At 48.3% G+C, this 16,036-nt stretch overlaps 1 protein-coding gene across 1 annotated transcript; it reads left to right on the forward strand.

The window, feature by feature from the left end:
• Window positions 1–1,334: 1,334 nt before the first annotated feature.
• On the forward strand, window positions 1,335–14,936 carry KLF11 (Kruppel like factor 11). The gene is made up of 4 exons (XM_039715648.1): window positions 1,335–1,450; window positions 3,815–4,069; window positions 9,111–10,104; window positions 12,023–14,936. Exons 1-4 carry the CDS (start codon window positions 1,409–1,411, stop codon window positions 12,325–12,327), a joined length of 1,596 nt encoding a protein of 531 aa, XP_039571582.1. The 5' UTR covers window positions 1,335–1,408; the 3' UTR covers window positions 12,328–14,936.
• The last annotated feature ends 1,100 nt before the right edge of the window (window positions 14,937–16,036 follow it).

Genomic DNA, 16,036 nt, shown 5'->3' on the forward strand with positions numbered 1-16,036 from the left:
CATGGGTTACAACAGGCAGCAAGGAGAAAAACACAAAGTCACTTCCCAGCTACAGCAGAACTGGAAAACATGCAATTTAGAACAGTATTTTCCTAGTTTTACAATTCCCTGAAGGTTTTTCTTGAAGGGGATCCATGCAATTGAGAGGCACTAGCCCTGTATCCCCACTGTGCTGACTCAACTGTGCTTTTTAGTCACCCATGGCATTTTCACAAACTTTTTTCCTTCTCTGTCACACAACTGATTCCCTTCTGTGAAAAAAAACCAAACCACTCTTTAATGTGAGAACTGGATTTGCAGTTTGAATTATCAGCGTTTTCCTCCCAGCCCACAGCAGAGGCCAGGGCTCCAGCACAGCAAATACGGAGAGAAAGCTGCTGGTGACCTGCCCACTGCAGAGAGACCCTTCTCACTTGCTGGGAAAGCTGAAAGGAGCAGAAATGGAGAGCAGGGATGAGCACAGTGAGGTGAAGCTTTAGAAACTGCGTGGACAGCAGGGAGGGACCGGGATTTGGAACAGCTGGAATGGAAAAAATAAACCCCAGTGGTGAAATGAAGCTGAGAGCAGAAGGTGCCCAGAGATCCAAGATGATTCTCTGGGTGGGCACCTGAGGATGCAATGTCTTGAGAAACCCGGGGAGGTACAAATAGAGATCATTCAGCAGGATAAAATGCTTTCTGCTGTCCTCATTCTGTGCCAAGGAGGCATAAGGGAAGGGGCAGGGTGGCTTGGGATAGTGCTGGCAAAGCACAATCCATTGGAGGCCTGCAGGACCCAGGTCTGTGCTGTCCTGGGGACACAGGTGTGACCCTTCCAGGGGATCCAGGTCCTTCCTGTCCCATGCCAGGCTCTGAGGTGCAGAGCAGCCCCAGCTGTGCTCTTGGTGCTGCTCGGTGCAACCACAAATCCCGCTGGGAGTCACAGGGCCAGCACCCCTCGGCTGCCACGGGGAAATGAAACAGGGCTGGGGACGGGAAAAACCCAGGAACACCCATTTTTAAACAGAATTTATGTTGTGGCTTGAAGGCTTTTAAGGCTGGCCCAGGGGAGGCCTTCCAACACCAACGGATCCAGTGATCCACAGCACTGCCCCTTCATGGATTTTGGGAGGGGGTTTAGGGCTCTTTGTGATCCCAAATCCTTCATCCGGCCGGGCAGGCCTATCGTATGGGGCAACAGGACCCCGACGGTTCAGCTGCCGGCGGGAATTGCCGGGAATTGCCGGGATTTGCCGGGATTTGCCGGGATTTGCCGCGGGCCCCGCGGTTGGCGGGAGCGCTCGTGCCGCGCCGCACGCACCGCGCGCGGGAGGGGCGCAGCGGCGGCCCCGCCCCCGCCGCTGTGTGCGCGCCGCTGCCGCCGCTGCCCGGGCGCACCGCTGCCAACGCCGCCCGCCCGAGCCGCGCCATGCACGCCTCGCCCTGCTCGGACATGGGAGATGCGCCCGCGGTGAGCACCGGGAGGGAGGGAGGGAGCGGGGCCGGTGGGGATAGCCAGCGCCAGTGCAGCCCGGGCACGTGCTCGCTGGCGGGCAGAGTGCGGGACCGCCGCCGCCTCGGCAGGGACCGCTGCTCGCCCGGCGGGGAGCGGCTTGCTTGGGCAGCGGCCACGGGGCTGCCGTGCCGGGGCAGGGCCCTCAGAAGGGGGTGTCGCTCCGGTCACCTGCAGGGAAGGGGGGCGGCCCTCCCTCAGCGACCGTGCGGGGGCGGCAGGGTGGGAGCTGCCCTCCGCCCCCTCCTCCTCCTCCTTCCTTTCGCGCCATCCTCCTTTCGGTGGCACCGCCCGGCCGCCGTGGGGCGGGGAGCGGCCGGGGGTCCCTGCGGGCGGGGGGAGGCGCTGCCCCGAGGCGATACCCGCGCTGTCCCCGCTCCCCTCAGCCCGCGCTGTCCCCGCTCCCCTCAGCCCGCGCTGCCCCCGCTCCCCTCAGCCCGCGCTGCCCCCGCTCCCCTCAGCCCGCGCTGCCCGCTGCTCCCTGCCCGTGCCCCATCCTTCCCGCCAGCGGCCCGCCCTGCCCGTCCCCATCCTGCCGGCACCCCGCGCACGTAGTTCCCGGCGGGGTGATGCGAGGACAGGCGCCCGGCGCGGTTGGCCATTTCCCTGGCAGCAGCCGGGGAGCCCGCGCTGCAGCGCTCGTCTGCAGAAAGAGCTTTTTTTGTGAGGGGTTTTTTGAGGAAGCGAGGCACATTTTTTTTATGTTTCTTTAGGGAAAGCTGCTCTTCTGAAGCGTAGGGTTGGAAGAAATAAGCCTGTGGGCTTGGCTGCCTGCAGGCGCACTTGGAGGAGCCCTGGCAGACTGTGCTCAGCGCAGAGCCTCGCCCGGCCTGGCTCCGTGTGACAGGCCATGGAGGTCCAGGCCATGGAGGTCCAGGCTTGCAGGCACACATCGCCTTTTCCTCTCACTGTTTTTCAGTGGAAATTCTTAGAAGTCTCTCTCCAACGTGTTAATTGCTTTTACCCCTCCCAGTCCCCGAATCATGACATCTCCATGCCTGGTACCTCATGTTTTAGGTGAAAGTTCTCTGTGAGTGCAGTACCAATATTTTTGATCCATTATGCTTAGCATGTTTGCCTGCACATCCCTAGAGTGTAAACACAGCTTGCATCTTTGTGACACTGTTGAATAAGGATCATCCCACATTACTTAACTCAGTAACAAAACCCATTGACGTAGAGTACGTGCTGTCACGCAGTGAGCAGAATTCCTTCTAGGGCTTCAGGCCATGCTAGTGGTCTGGTGTTGCCTTTAGAGTTAAAACCTTTTTCCTGCAGTACATAAACACTGTAACAGCAGTAGGCTCAGGAGGCTTGGTCCACATTTCTGAATCTTCAGGGTGGCTGGTGTGTCTAAAGACTGGAGGAGCTGCATGCCTGGTTAACACTGAGCTGGCATGTGTGTAATAACCCATCAGGCTAGGATAGCTTTTGGAGCCACTGCCAAGCACTGTGAGAGCTTTGTGAAGTTTGGATATCCTTGTGCAGAGAAGTCAAGTGTTTTGCATGTGTACACATGCACACACAAATATTTTGTGATGGGTGCAATTGGAAACAAATCAGTATGATTACATTTGTCTTTGTTTTACTCAGAGTGAGTTTTAGATACCTAGCACCTATGTAGCATCAGGCCTTTCTGAAGTACAATGCAAACAGTTCCCACTGTACTTTGGAAACTATTTTCCTTCCATCTCTTCCATCTTTTCCCCATCATGGCTTGGCTTCCCTATAAAAATAAGATTAAAAATCTTCTCTGATGTGCATTACTCCAGGTCAATGATCATGCCTTAAAGCATCTTACTCGCAGCTGAAATTTATCTTCTAAATGTTTCCAGAATGAGATTAGTGCTGAATAGTCTTTTGGATTCAGGAAACAGCCTTCTCTAAACAAGGTTCAAAGTTGGGATTTTCCTCTATTATGCTTGTATGCAAGCATGGGATGTGTTTGTGCAGAGCAGTGTCATTCAGGAAAGAAAGCTTGGAAATGTGAGCCACACACATATCTGTTCTTTTCCTGGAAAATCGTGTCTTCCTTTTTTTTTCTTTTATTTATTTTCATTTTTCTTTTTTTTTTTTTGAGAGAAGGGAATGTAGAGACAAGCAGCTCAGGGGAGAGCGAGAGATGAGCCAGCTGGTAAAAGTCTTGAAGGCAATGTAGAGACAAGCAGCTCAGGGGAGAGCGAGAGATGAGCCAGCTGGTAAAAGTCTTGCCACAGGCATGGGATCTGTTTCAGTTGACCTTCATTGTGAGCAGACAGCGTGTGGGTGGTGCCAGTCCTGTACTCTGACTTGTCCTAACACCAGTAATCCCACTGCACTCAGGTTGACATTGTGGACATCTATGAGTCCATCCGTGAACGGCAGCGTCATGACAGCGAAAGGTCCACCTGCAGCACCTTGGAGCAGAACGACATTGAAGCTGTTGAAGCCCTTGTTTGTATGAGCTCCTGGGGTCAAAGATCACAGAAAGGTGACCTATTAAAGATAAGGCCCCTCACGCCCTTCTCGGATTCTGGGGATTTCACAATGCACGCCGAGGCTGCGGCTGAATTACCAAAGGACTATCTATCCACACTGGTAAGGAAAGCATGAGCACAAATACGCCCAGCACGTGGATGTCACATCCCTGCAATGCTTTAACTTGGCTGGAAAAGACAGGCTTGCTCAGGTGTCCCTTTGTCACAGCCTGTGCTGTGCACAGAGTTGTGGGGTGGGCATGTTGAGTTTATGGGTTTTTGCTGTCTCTGGTTTAGCAAATGTAGAGGCTTTTGTTAAATTTAGGTGTGAAAGCCCTTGCTGACAGGTTATTGGATTGGACAGGATGTCGAGATGGCTGTTGTAGGTTTCTTGGAGCACTTTGAGTGAGAGTGGCAGAGTGAGCCTTGGTGATTTGGCATCAGCATATCTGCAAGCACTGTATGAAAAAGGCCCTTGATGATGTTGTGCTTCACTGGTCATTGTAAGAGAAAGTACACGTTGCCATTATGAAATAGGCAATTTAATTAGTTTCTGTACTATGTGTTTGTACATGTAGTCTGTTATTTCTCCAGACATTGGTCTACTCCAGCTGACTAATGTTGGTTGAATCCAAATTTTTTTCTTTTGCTTCAATTTATGTTGCAACAAAAGTAGGTATTAAAAAAGGGCTTGGTGCCATTAGGGTTTTAGATGGTTAAGGCCCATTTCAACCAGTAGGTTTCTAGCATGCAGTTGCCAGGAAAAAGGGGAATAATAAAGGAAAGAGGCTGAGATAAGAGCAGCCTGACAAGCAGCTGCCATATCTCCTGCTGCTCAGTGCTGGCACTGTCTCTTGAGCAGCACAGGAGATATCTTTCAGTGGGAAAGGAGGAGGAAGAGGTGATGCAGGAAGACAGCACAGAGAGAAATAGTTGAATAAGAAGGGACAGAGCAGTTGCATTTGTCTTTATCTAGAAGGTAGCCATGAGACGTTGAGGTAATGATTGAGAAAAGATCTAGGGCTTGCTGGGAGCTTGAAATAGAAAAGTGGAGTATTGCTATCTATTGTTGGTCTGTTTATTCTGCTCATAGCCTCTTACAGCTGTGCCCATTGCTGAGGAGAAAGGAATGAAAGACTTTTTTGTGGTGCAGTGAGTATACTTGCAGTGTTTTGTGCAGGTTTACAGCTGCCTCATTGCCTTCCTTTTGTTAATACAGTTTTGAGCTTAATCAGAATGGCCATGAGATAAGGCAATGTAGTGTCCTGCTGTTGGCCAGGATAGAGTTAATCTTCTTCCTAGTAGCTGGCACAGTGCTGTGTTTGTGATTTAGAATGAGAATAATGCTGGTAACATACTGATGTTCTAGTTGTTGCTGAGCAGTGCTTACCCCAGGTCAAGGACTTCTCAGGTTCCCACCAGTGAGGAGGTGCACAGGAAGCTGGGAAGTAGCGTGGCCAGGGCAGGTGATCCAGACTGGCCAGGAGGATATTCCATACCATAGAGTGCCATGCCAGCATCAAAACTGGGATCATCAGTGATGGTGGGGAGGACTTGGGCATTGGTTGGTGGGTGGTGAGCAATTGTACTGTGCACCACTTGTTTATCTTGGGTTTTATTGCTCTCTCTCTCTTTTTGGTATCTCCCTATAATAATAATTACTTTATTCCAATTATTAACTTGTCCTTATGTCAACACATGAGTTTCATCTTTCTCATTCTCCTTCATGACAGATCTGACCAGACTGCGCTGTAACAAATTTGTTATCAGGATTCATCTTACTAGTTTATTAGTTGTTGATCACAGTGTTGAATTATTTGCTCTCAGAGTTGTGTTATGTAACAATTTACTTCTTGTGTATGTTCCCCCTGGTGTTATGGTATCATCTCTGGGGGTTGGGCTAAGGTTATCACTTTATTGTACTTTGTAACACTGGATTGTGTGATAGCACAGAACTGCTGCCCTTGAAACTAATCTGCTTTTTCATGCTATCAGCCCCTCTGTCATCACCTCTGTACTTGGGGAGCCATCTATGAGAAACTGCTAATAGTGACACTGTTTGCCTTTTTGCTCTGGAGAGCCAGCCTGTGTAGAAGACACACACAGTCTTCCCCTTCTTCTCCAGGCATGGGAATTTTGGAAATTTTGAATATCCTTGGGATGCTGAAACCATGGTCTGTGAATGACCAGGAACTGGGAATGTGGTTCAGGTCTTGTTTAGGGCTTGTGGCTGCTCAGACACTGGCATCATGCAGTGTGACTGCTCAGACCCCAGCAAGGGATGGTGCAGCTGAGCCAGAGGATGAGCTTGTGCCATTTGCAGTTGTCCTTGTACACAAGAAGAAATGGACACCAAAGTCAGCTCATTTAGTGAAGGAGGATGAAGCATGGCCATCACAAAAACTAGATGGAGGAAGAGACAGAACAAGAGGTAACCACTCAGTCCCTGTTCCTGAGGGATCTGTGGGATGTGTGAAGAGGTTTCAGCTGCTGTCCAGGTGTGCACATTATCACCTGGCTGCTCCAGTGGGGCTAGTAGCCTTGAATTAGGAGATGGGGAAGCCAAGCAGTTGGGATGACTTCCTGGGGAAGAGAGCATTGATGAGGTGATAGGAAAAATATCACAAGTCTTCAGCCTGTGAAGGCAACTTGGTCAAGTGTGAGGGAAAGGTATCCCTTCAGGAAAGAGGTAATGTCACCCAGGCAGGTGGGCTGCTGTGGAGAGAGATATCTGGTGCCTGAGGAAATTATAGCTGTACCAGAGGGGGTTTTTTATTACATGAGCAAGGCACAGTCACCCACAGATCCAGATGAAGTCAGTGTGCCCAACCCACATGGCAGAAATTTTAACCATTTGCCATGGATTGATCCAGTTCCAGAACACTTGCAATATATTGATGGTACCATTGTGGGCAATATAGCAGCAGAAGTTTTTGAGAAAGGGAAGAAAACAGTCCAAATCTCTCTGAAAGCTGCCATAAAACAAAGTAAGGTCCAGGAGCCTGCATAGCAAATCCAGTTTTTAAGAATAAAATAGCAAGGTGAATGTCATCAGATCCCACTGGATTTGATTAGCAAAATAGCAGCTAAATTTCTACCAACTAGTAAGAAAAACACAAACTTTCTTAGGCATTGTGGGTTTTTGGAGAGTGCACATTCCAAATTACAGTCTGATTGTCAGCCTTCTCTGTCAAGTGACCCAGAAGAAGAATGGGGCCCTGAACAACAACAAGCCTTTGAACAAACTAAACAGGAGATAATTCATGCAGAAAATTACATCTGCCCCAGCAGGACAAGATACAACAATTGTGCTCTACACTGCAGCCAAAGAAAATGGCCCTACCTGGAACCTCTGGTAGAAAGCACAGGGGAGAATTGGGTCAACCTCTAGGGTTTTGGAGTCAGAGGATCTGAAGCCCACTGTATTCCAGCTGTAAAAGAGATACTGGCAGCTTACAAAGAGGTTCCTGGTGCTGGGCTGGATGTGCAAAGGATGGGTCTCCTACACACCATGTAGCTGATGCTGTGTGGAATAAGTGGGTCTTGCTGGTCACACTGGTCCTCAAACAGGAAACCTCAATCATTGTGACTACTTCTGGGACTCCTGGGATTGGGGAGAGGGCAGACTCCTGGATGCCACCTGATGAGGAGATGACATATGCTGGAGAAACTCTGTTGTATAATAAGTTACCAAGAAATGAGAAACAATATGCCGTGTTTGATTCCTGCTGTATTGTAGGAAAGTATTGAAGATGGAAAGTGGCTGTATGCTGTATCCTACAAAAATTACAGCAACTGCTGAAGGAGAAGGTGAATTGAGTTACTTTGCAGAGGTGAACATTGGCTTTAGACACTGCTGAACAAGAAAAACAGCCAGTGCTTTATCTCTCTATTGATTGATGGTTGGTGGCAAATGCCCTGTGCTGGTGGTTGCAGTGGTGGAGGCAGAGCAGAGGTAAACCCATCTGGGCTGCTGCCTTGTGGCAGGATATTGCTGCCTGGGTGGAGACCCTGCTTGTAAAGGTACATCATGTGGATGCTCATGTACCCAAGACTTGGGCCACCAAGGAGCATTAAAACAACCAGCAGGTGGATCGGGCTTCTGAGATTGAAGTGGCCCAGGTGGATCTGGACTGGCAGGATTCACCAGAGTGAATTATTTATTGCTTGGTGAGCCCATGACATCTGAGGCCATCAAGGAAGAAATGCAACGTGTAGATGGAGTGATGATCAAGGGGTGGACTTGACCATGGACACTCTTGGAGGGCTATCCATAATGGTGAAACATACACTGCAGTTATTCAGGATGAGCAGTTAAAACCTATTTGGTGTGCAGGACAATGGCTGAAATGTAAATATAGGGACACCTGGCAGATGGACTCTGTCAGACTCCCACAAACCCACCAAGGCAAGCACCATATGCTTATGATGGTGGAATTAACCACTGGATTACTGGAAAACTATTCTGTGCCCCATGCCACTGCCCAGAGCACTGTCCTGAGCCTTGGAAAGCAAATCTTATGGCAACATGGCACCCCAGAAAGAATTGAGCCAGACAAGGGGACTCATTTCCAGCACAACCTAGTAAGCATTGCTCAGCAGCAGTTAAACCAAGGACTTCTCAGTCCTGCTCTGTCAGTGAGGAGGATAAGCCTTGTGAGAGAGCATGGCTTTGACACTACTGACCAAACTGGCCAAAGGGATATTCCATACCACAGAGCATTGTGTTCAGTGTATAAATGGGGGGAGTTGGCCAGGAGGGGCCAGTCACTGCTTGGGATCAGGCCAGGTGGGTGGTGAGCAGTTGTATTGTGCATCATTTGTTTCTCTTGAGCTTCATTTCTCTCTGTCTGCCTTTTTAATATTTTTATTATTGTATTTTCCTGTATTTGAATTATTAACTTGTTCTTATCTCAACCCATAGGTTTTTACCTTTTTCTGATTCTCCTTCCCATCCATCTGGGGTGGAGGATGAGTGAGCTTTGTGGGACTTGGTTGCCATCTGGGATTAAACCACAGCAGTGTACTTATTCAGTTTGTCCTAGGAGGCACATTCTGAGATGCTGGGAGAGAGCATGTAATTTTATTTTTCAGAGTAAAAACAGGGGAAAACTGTGCTATGGAATGACACTGATCCACAGTGGTGTGGGTTTTTTTTGCAGTGCATGACCCCTCCGCACAGCCCTGACTTCGTTGAGATGTCGGCAGCGACGCTCCTGTCCTCACAAGTGACTTACTCCAAACCAAGGACTGTCATGGCGAGTGCAGCTGCCTGCTCAGTCACGGCAGCCACCGGTGCCTCTCCCATAACCCAGCCATCTGTCCCCAGCGTGGCCCGACCCTGCAGTCAGAAGCCAGTGATCTCTGAATTCTCTGCACCTCAGCCCTGCAGGGCCATGGCAACGAGTGTCATACGTCACACAGGTGATAGTTCTGCTTATCATCACATTCCTGCTGTGCAAGAGAAAACAAAGGTAACTTCAGGCTGCAGCGCTTCCAGAGACTGGTGTGGAGCGGGTGACCGAAAACATTCCAGACTGCCACAGGACACGTGGGCTGCGGATGATTTAATCAGCAAAACCTCTCCAGTACATCAGCCTTATGCACATGACTCCAGTGATATTGTGACCAATAAAGGGCAGCTACCAGTCCGGCCTGTTTCGCCACAAACCCACTTACCAAAGAATTGTGAGAATGACTTGCAAAAAAGAGCTACCCCAGTGACACCTGCCCCTGTCTCAAGCCCCCAGGTTCTCTGTCAGATGATCCCTTTAAATGGACAAAGCAGCATGATTAATGCCTATGTCAAGCCTTCAGCTCCAGCACTCTCAACTCCCATGAAACCTATTTTACCGCAGACAGCCCCGCTGTCCCAGCCTGTGCTCATGGGCCCTTCTGTGCCTCAGGGGACTGTCATGTTGGTTCTCCCTCAGCCCGCTGTCACGCAGCCACCGCAGTGCCCGCAGGCCGTGGTGACTGTGGGCAGCACCAAGTTGCTGCCCCTCGCCCCTGCTCCCGTGTTCATCGCTTCTGGTCAGACCTGTGCCCCACAGATGGACTTCTCCAGGCGGAGGAATTACGTGTGCGACTTCCCCGGGTGCAAGAAAACCTATTTCAAAAGCTCCCACCTCAAAGCCCACCTTCGCACCCACACTGGTGCGTACCAGAGGGCTCTGGCCTGCCTTGGGGTGTGAAATGCACGGTTTCTGCAGGGAGGGGGTGGGAAAGGGAAGAAGCAGGTGATGGGAAAGCTTTTGCTCATCTCAGGGATGGAAGGAATGTTCATTCTCCATCGACAAGCAAAACAAGACATACTTTGTTCTGAGACCTCAGCTGACCCTGTAGTGTTAGTTGAATTTCACAGGCTTCAGTGGGAGTGAAGCTTTGCAGTCTGTGTGCGTGTGTTTAGATCTAAGTGGAATCCTGCCATCTGGACTAGATTGAAATGAATTGTGCAAGTCCCTTGTTTTGGAGCATGGGCAGGTCTGGTGTAAGCAAACACAGTACAGGTTATCTGAGTAAAAGAAAAGAGAAACTCAGAAACTGCTTTTTGTTTGTTTGGGTTTTTTTTTTTGTTCCCCCAGAGTTTTGTGTAGGCTAAATGGGAATGCGTTGAGATTTTGGGCTGCTGTGTTAGGAAGCAGAGCTCCTACAGGAATGTAACAGCTTATTCAGTTGCAGAAGGGGAATTTTAGAGGTAAATGAAAATTAATTGTAATTAATATGAAGTGAATTGCTCCATAAATTGGGTCAGTGGGGAGCCAGTCTAAATGCATTTCACTTACCCTTTTTCTGCTTCCAGGATCTTGTTAAATTAAAACAAACTTTGAATTCTCAGGGATTTTATGTTGAAGGATTGGCATAATGGGAGATTGGTATAGAATAGTTCTGTCTATTTTTAGTTTTCCTTGACTTTTTTCCTCTACCTGCTGTTACCCCACAGTCACTGGTTTATTGGATGTCAGTTTGCATGATGGGATTTGCATTAGTTTGGCAGCTTGTCTTTACAGTTCCTTTTGGAAAAGAGCTTAACCTCTACATGAAGCTGATAATTCTTGTAAACCATAGTTCAGAGGTAGAATGATGCTTCTGCTCCTGGCTTGACAGGCTGCTCAAGCTGAAATTAAACCAGTGCTCCAGGATAAACAGACTATCAGCAAGTGCCTCGCTTTGTGCACGTGGCTGCTGATCCACAGGGAGCCTGTGTGTGTGTTCCTGTATCCCTGTGGTTAAGACATCAATGGCAGGTGAAACACTGACCCCTCACTAGCCAGTTCCCATGACAGGATCAGGAGGATGAGTAGCTCAGCTTTCTTTTTCTGCCTTTTGTCTGCACGCTGACCTGCTAGGTCATAGCACATGCAGAAGACACGGACTTTACTCTCATTACCTGAAGTGAGAACACTCCTGTGGGGCTTCCTTTCTGTTTGGGCCCCTTCTCTTCTGCTCCAAAGCATCCCCCTAATTTTGGGCCACATGGTAAATGTTTATCTGGGGTAGTTGGAGCTGTGGTTGTTCAGGACAGGTGGGATGTTCAGCAGTGGCCCAGGATGAGCAGCAGCTGGTAAGGGCAGCCTTGCTGCCATTCCTGGTCTCTGGGGGGCTGGCAGGCCAGGCTCTGCTCAGGAGTGCTCACTGGTGTTTGGGTGTGGGAGTGGATCACTGGAGCAGCAGGACCCTGAGGCTCCATTCCAGGCTTCCTGTTTGCCCACAGTATTTGTGGATGGCATGCTGCAGCCAGAGGGATAGGGGATACATGGGCATGGGGGCAGGAGCTTGCTCCTAGTTCAGTCAGCAGGTAAGGCAGCTTTATGAAGGCTCTATTTCTTTAAACTGGGATTTTGGCCAGCTGAAAAACCAGGCTTGATTAAAGAACACTTAAAGAGAGATACAAGGAAATAAGTAGAAATGATAGCTATTATTTTTCTCTGGAACAGGACTTTAGCTTAATGTTACGTTGACTGCAGTTCTGTGGAACTCATTGGTTTATGCAAGTCAGACTTTAATTTAGTCCTTTGACAAGACTGCAACTCAGCTTCTCAGAAGTAACAAATGCTTCCTTTGCATCCTACAGGAGAAAAACCCTTCAGCTGCAACTGGGACGGCTGTGACAAGAAGTTTGCCCGCTCGGATGAGCTGTCGCGGCACCGGCGGACGCACACGGGCGAGAAGAAGTTCTCGTGCCCGGTGTGCGAGCGCCGCTTCATGCGCAGCGACCACCTGACCAAGCACACCCGCCGCCACATGGCCACCAAGAAGACCCCCAGCTGGCAGACAGAGGTTGGCAAGCTCAGCAGAATTGCCACGGCAGAGAAGCCCAAGAGCAGCAGCGCTCTGAGCATGCTCATCCCCGTGCCGTCGCCCGTCTGCCAGGGCTAGAGCGAGGAAGCACCGTCTGCAGACTTTGTGAGGATCAGGAAGAGCTCCGATGGCAACAGCCGAATGGGCAATGGCTTTTGTTTTCCCTGTGTTTGTGTGTACTTTAGTTTCCTGCAGTTTAGGTCCTCTGTTGATAGTGCTATGTGAGAAATCTATCATATTTCCTCGTCCCTTCCCTGGTGGTTTTTTTTCAGTACTTGGGCAATTGCAATCACCAGCACTTCAGGAAAGTAAAACTCCTTGGAAATTATTTTGGCAATAGGTTAAAAAAAGTTGTAATGCTTGCTGTTAATATTTTGATGGACAGTAAAACAGGGTGTTTTTTAATTTTTATAGTACTATTTTCTATACCAAATATATTTTGTATTTGTTCATTTTGGTCTTACTATGCAGGCAAATTACTTGCATTAGTAGGGCTGTGCTGGATGAGACCCAGTTTTGGAAACTGCTTTTCAGTAAACCTAAACTATTGCATTCAGAGTGTTTTATAAACACCATTTGATAACATGCTGGTTGGTTTTCACACTTGCAAATCCTGATCCTGCCATGGGCTAGTGCTCTTACACCCTCCTTATGCAGATAGATTGAAAATCAGAGTGAGTCAGTAATTTTTAAAACAAACCAAACCAGAATGACCTTATTTGAGAATACAAATCCTCAGCATTTTAGGAATTCATACCCTTTGCAAGTAGAAGCCGATGTGGCTGTCAGTAGAAGCATTCTCGAGTCCACATTGCACTGAAGCAAAGTTTGGAGGAGCCAGACTGCTCTGAGGGAGGTAGAAGCACAAACACTGTTAGAAATTTTGACACTAAAAATTATGCTTTATTTTTGGTCCTACTAAACCAGGATATCAAAATAAACTGAAAAATGCGAAAATGGCAAGATAGCCCATGAAAAATTAATGGGTCTCTCTTTATATTTTTTTGAGTAGAGGAGAAATAAAAAATTAAAGGGTTTTTTTTGTATTGTGGATGCTTGTGCACCTTATAGTTCAAGGCTTTATTTTACCTGTATCAATGCACCAGAGGAAATACAAATTGTGTCTTGAGTTAAGAAATAAGAAATAGCCACCATGTCAACTTGATGATGCTCTTCATGTGGCCTTATACTTCTCCACAGTACTTTGTATAAAATCACCCTTTTCTATTAAACAATACACTCTCCCTGTTGAATGGATTTTCTTTTAAATGAAGTGTGATAGTTAAGAAATGGAACCAGTGGCTGCAGGAGTGCTGTGCTGTAATAGCATGGTGTGAGTAACAAAATGCCCGTAGCACAATCGGACTGCTCCGTTCCCGAGGTGCAGAAGAGTGTGTGGGTACTGTAGCAGAGCTGACAGTACAGCAAAGCACCAGCTGTTTTGCTGGGAGACAGCTTCCCTTCCTGAATGAAATATTTCTGGAGTGCTCATTCCTTCTGGACTCTTCTCCCTTCAGCTACTCCTGCACTGAAGCTTAGTTGAGCACTGAGGAGGATTGTTCTCCCTATATGCATCAACTGTGGATAACTAGGAATGCCCTCTCCCTTTTACTGCTTTGTTCTGAAATCCTGGTCTTGCTTCCCAGTGTGGGCAAAGCATGGATCTCATCTGTGGAAGTGCTGACTTGCCAACCTCAACTGGCACTCCCCTGAAACTGGCAGAGACCTGTTTCAGTTAAAGCAGATTATGTCATTATTTTTTACACTAAGACCTATAGTTATAATTAACAGTAGTAAGTTTTCAAACTGCACTAAATTGGAGTATTGTGCTAGGTGTACTGAAGTTTTTGTGCCTGACCTTGTGGAGGCCCACACCCTGCTGACTGACACGTGCTGCAATCCCAGTGACCCCAGGTCCGTGCCAGTGCGTGTGTGGACCTTGCTTTGGACTCTCCAAAGGGCTCAGCTGGAACCTCTTTGCCTGCTGAAGTGGATCCTTGTGGTGTTGCTGTTCTCTGTTGCTACCTAGTTTTCCAGGTTTCTGTGGTGAACAAAGAAATGTTGCTGCTCTTCCTGTTCTGTTGTTTTTTTTTTCCTCAGAAATCCCTTAGAACAAGAAGTCTGGCTTTTGGATGCTGTTTTTGCATGCTTTTAACCAGGGGAAGCATGTCCTGTCTCAGTTTAGTAACCAGTTTAGCACTTCATTTTTTTACAGACTGACTATTTATGGTGCTCACCTGAGAAAACAATTTGGAAACTCTTGTCATAAATATAGAAATTGTCATGTTTTTTGCATTATGGAGGGGGAAACAGTGGACTTGGAGAATGCAGACTTTTAAAAAGTGTGTCATGTATGTGTGTCACGATGTGGAAAAGCATCTGCTCCCTCCTTGTTTGGGTGTAGCTGCCTGCAAGTCGTGGCAGCCCGTTCTGGATGTGTGGATTGTTCTCTGTGGATGTGCGTGGATAGCTGTGCTGCAGTGTGGCTGTGTCTGCTCTGGCTGCTCCTTCCTGCTGTGTAAGGGTTATTTATGGATTAAGCATGACTGGCATAGCTGCTGTCTTTGCACTTTACTGCCTGAACTCTACTGTTCAGCCTTTTTATTTTGAGCCTATATTTTACGGAAATGGAACTGCATTTTTGTACGTGTTTTTAACTTTTATTAAATAAAATGTATGTAACGTGACTGGTTTTAAGTCATAAAAAAAATCACGGATGTTCAGGTTTCATAGGTGTCCATTCCAGAGCCATGTAAATCCTTCAGGATTAGGTTGTGTGTCTAGGCCAGTGGAAGACTTTGGGGGTTGATAATTCACTTAGCTGTAAAGGCAGGATTTTTTGGATCCTGTTGTAAATTGACCAATGCTCACTCATTTATGATTTTACACCACTCATCTTGTGGTTTTGGTGGATGGTGCACACCCCCACCAGGGCTTGGGGCTTCTCTTTGCCCTCTGGGAATAGGAGTTCCCAGCTCCACACCACTTCCAGCCTGGCTTCCAGCAGCTGGAAGGGATGTGCTGGGTGCTGCTCTCTTGGTGTCACAAGCTGTGCATGGAGTGAGTGCTGGAAATAAGGCAGAGATGACAATTTAACTCAAAAGGTGGCTGTGCTAGCCCCAGTTCTTCCTGCTCTGGTGGGGACGTGGCTCTGGCAGGCTGGGTGTCCAGTGATGGTGACAACAACAGCAACTACCTACATTTTTATGCTGTTTCCCTCTGACCAGTTCCTGAGCTGCAGAAATGTTTATTTCCAGCAGAAAGGGAGAAGGTGTAATGATTCCAGCTTTTTGTCAGCCTTTGCAAGGTGGCTCAGTCTGTGCAGCCCCCAGGGAGTGACCTGGGAGCGATGACTCAAGGCTTTGTCCACAGGAGAGCACATTGTGTGAGGAAGGTGAAAGATCTCATGGATGGTTCTGCTTCCCCCTCAGGAGACCAACTGGAAGGGAAAGCTGAGGTGCAGGTTTAATGCTCTGGCAGAACAGCACAAACTTCATCCCCCAGGCTCTGCAGTTTTCACAATGCTTTTGTCTCCCAGGGGACGATGTCTTACCTGTCCCTACTATTTTTCAAGGAAGATTTTTCTGAGCATCCAATTATATCCCTAAGAATACTTGTCTGGGGGGCTGGGGAGGGGGGTGGGGGTCCCCCAGGCTCTGCAGTTTTCACAATGCTTTTGTCTCCCAGGGGACGATGTCTTACCTGTCCCTACTATTTTTCAAGGAAGATTTTTCTGAGCATCCAATTATATCCCTAAGAATACTTGTCTGGGGGGCTGGGGAGGGGG

The sequence above is a fragment of the Passer montanus genome, unplaced genomic scaffold (assembly GCF_014805655.1).
Source record: "Passer montanus isolate IOZ18808 unplaced genomic scaffold, ASM1480565v1 scaffold34, whole genome shotgun sequence".
Classification (NCBI taxonomy): Eukaryota; Metazoa; Chordata; class Aves; order Passeriformes; family Passeridae; genus Passer; species Passer montanus.

Bases quoted from the DNA above. Each gene is read 5' to 3' on its own strand.
- KLF11 (XM_039715648.1), top strand. From the start codon at position 1,409: ATGCACGCCTCGCCCTGCTCGGACATGGGAGATGCGCCCGCG. The intron at 4,070-9,110 runs GTAAGGAAAGCA...TTTTTTTTGCAG, and splicing joins AGGACTATCTATCCACACTG to TGCATGACCCCTCCGCACAG. The intron at 10,105-12,022 runs GTGCGTACCAGA...TGCATCCTACAG, and splicing joins CCACCTTCGCACCCACACTG to GAGAAAAACCCTTCAGCTGC.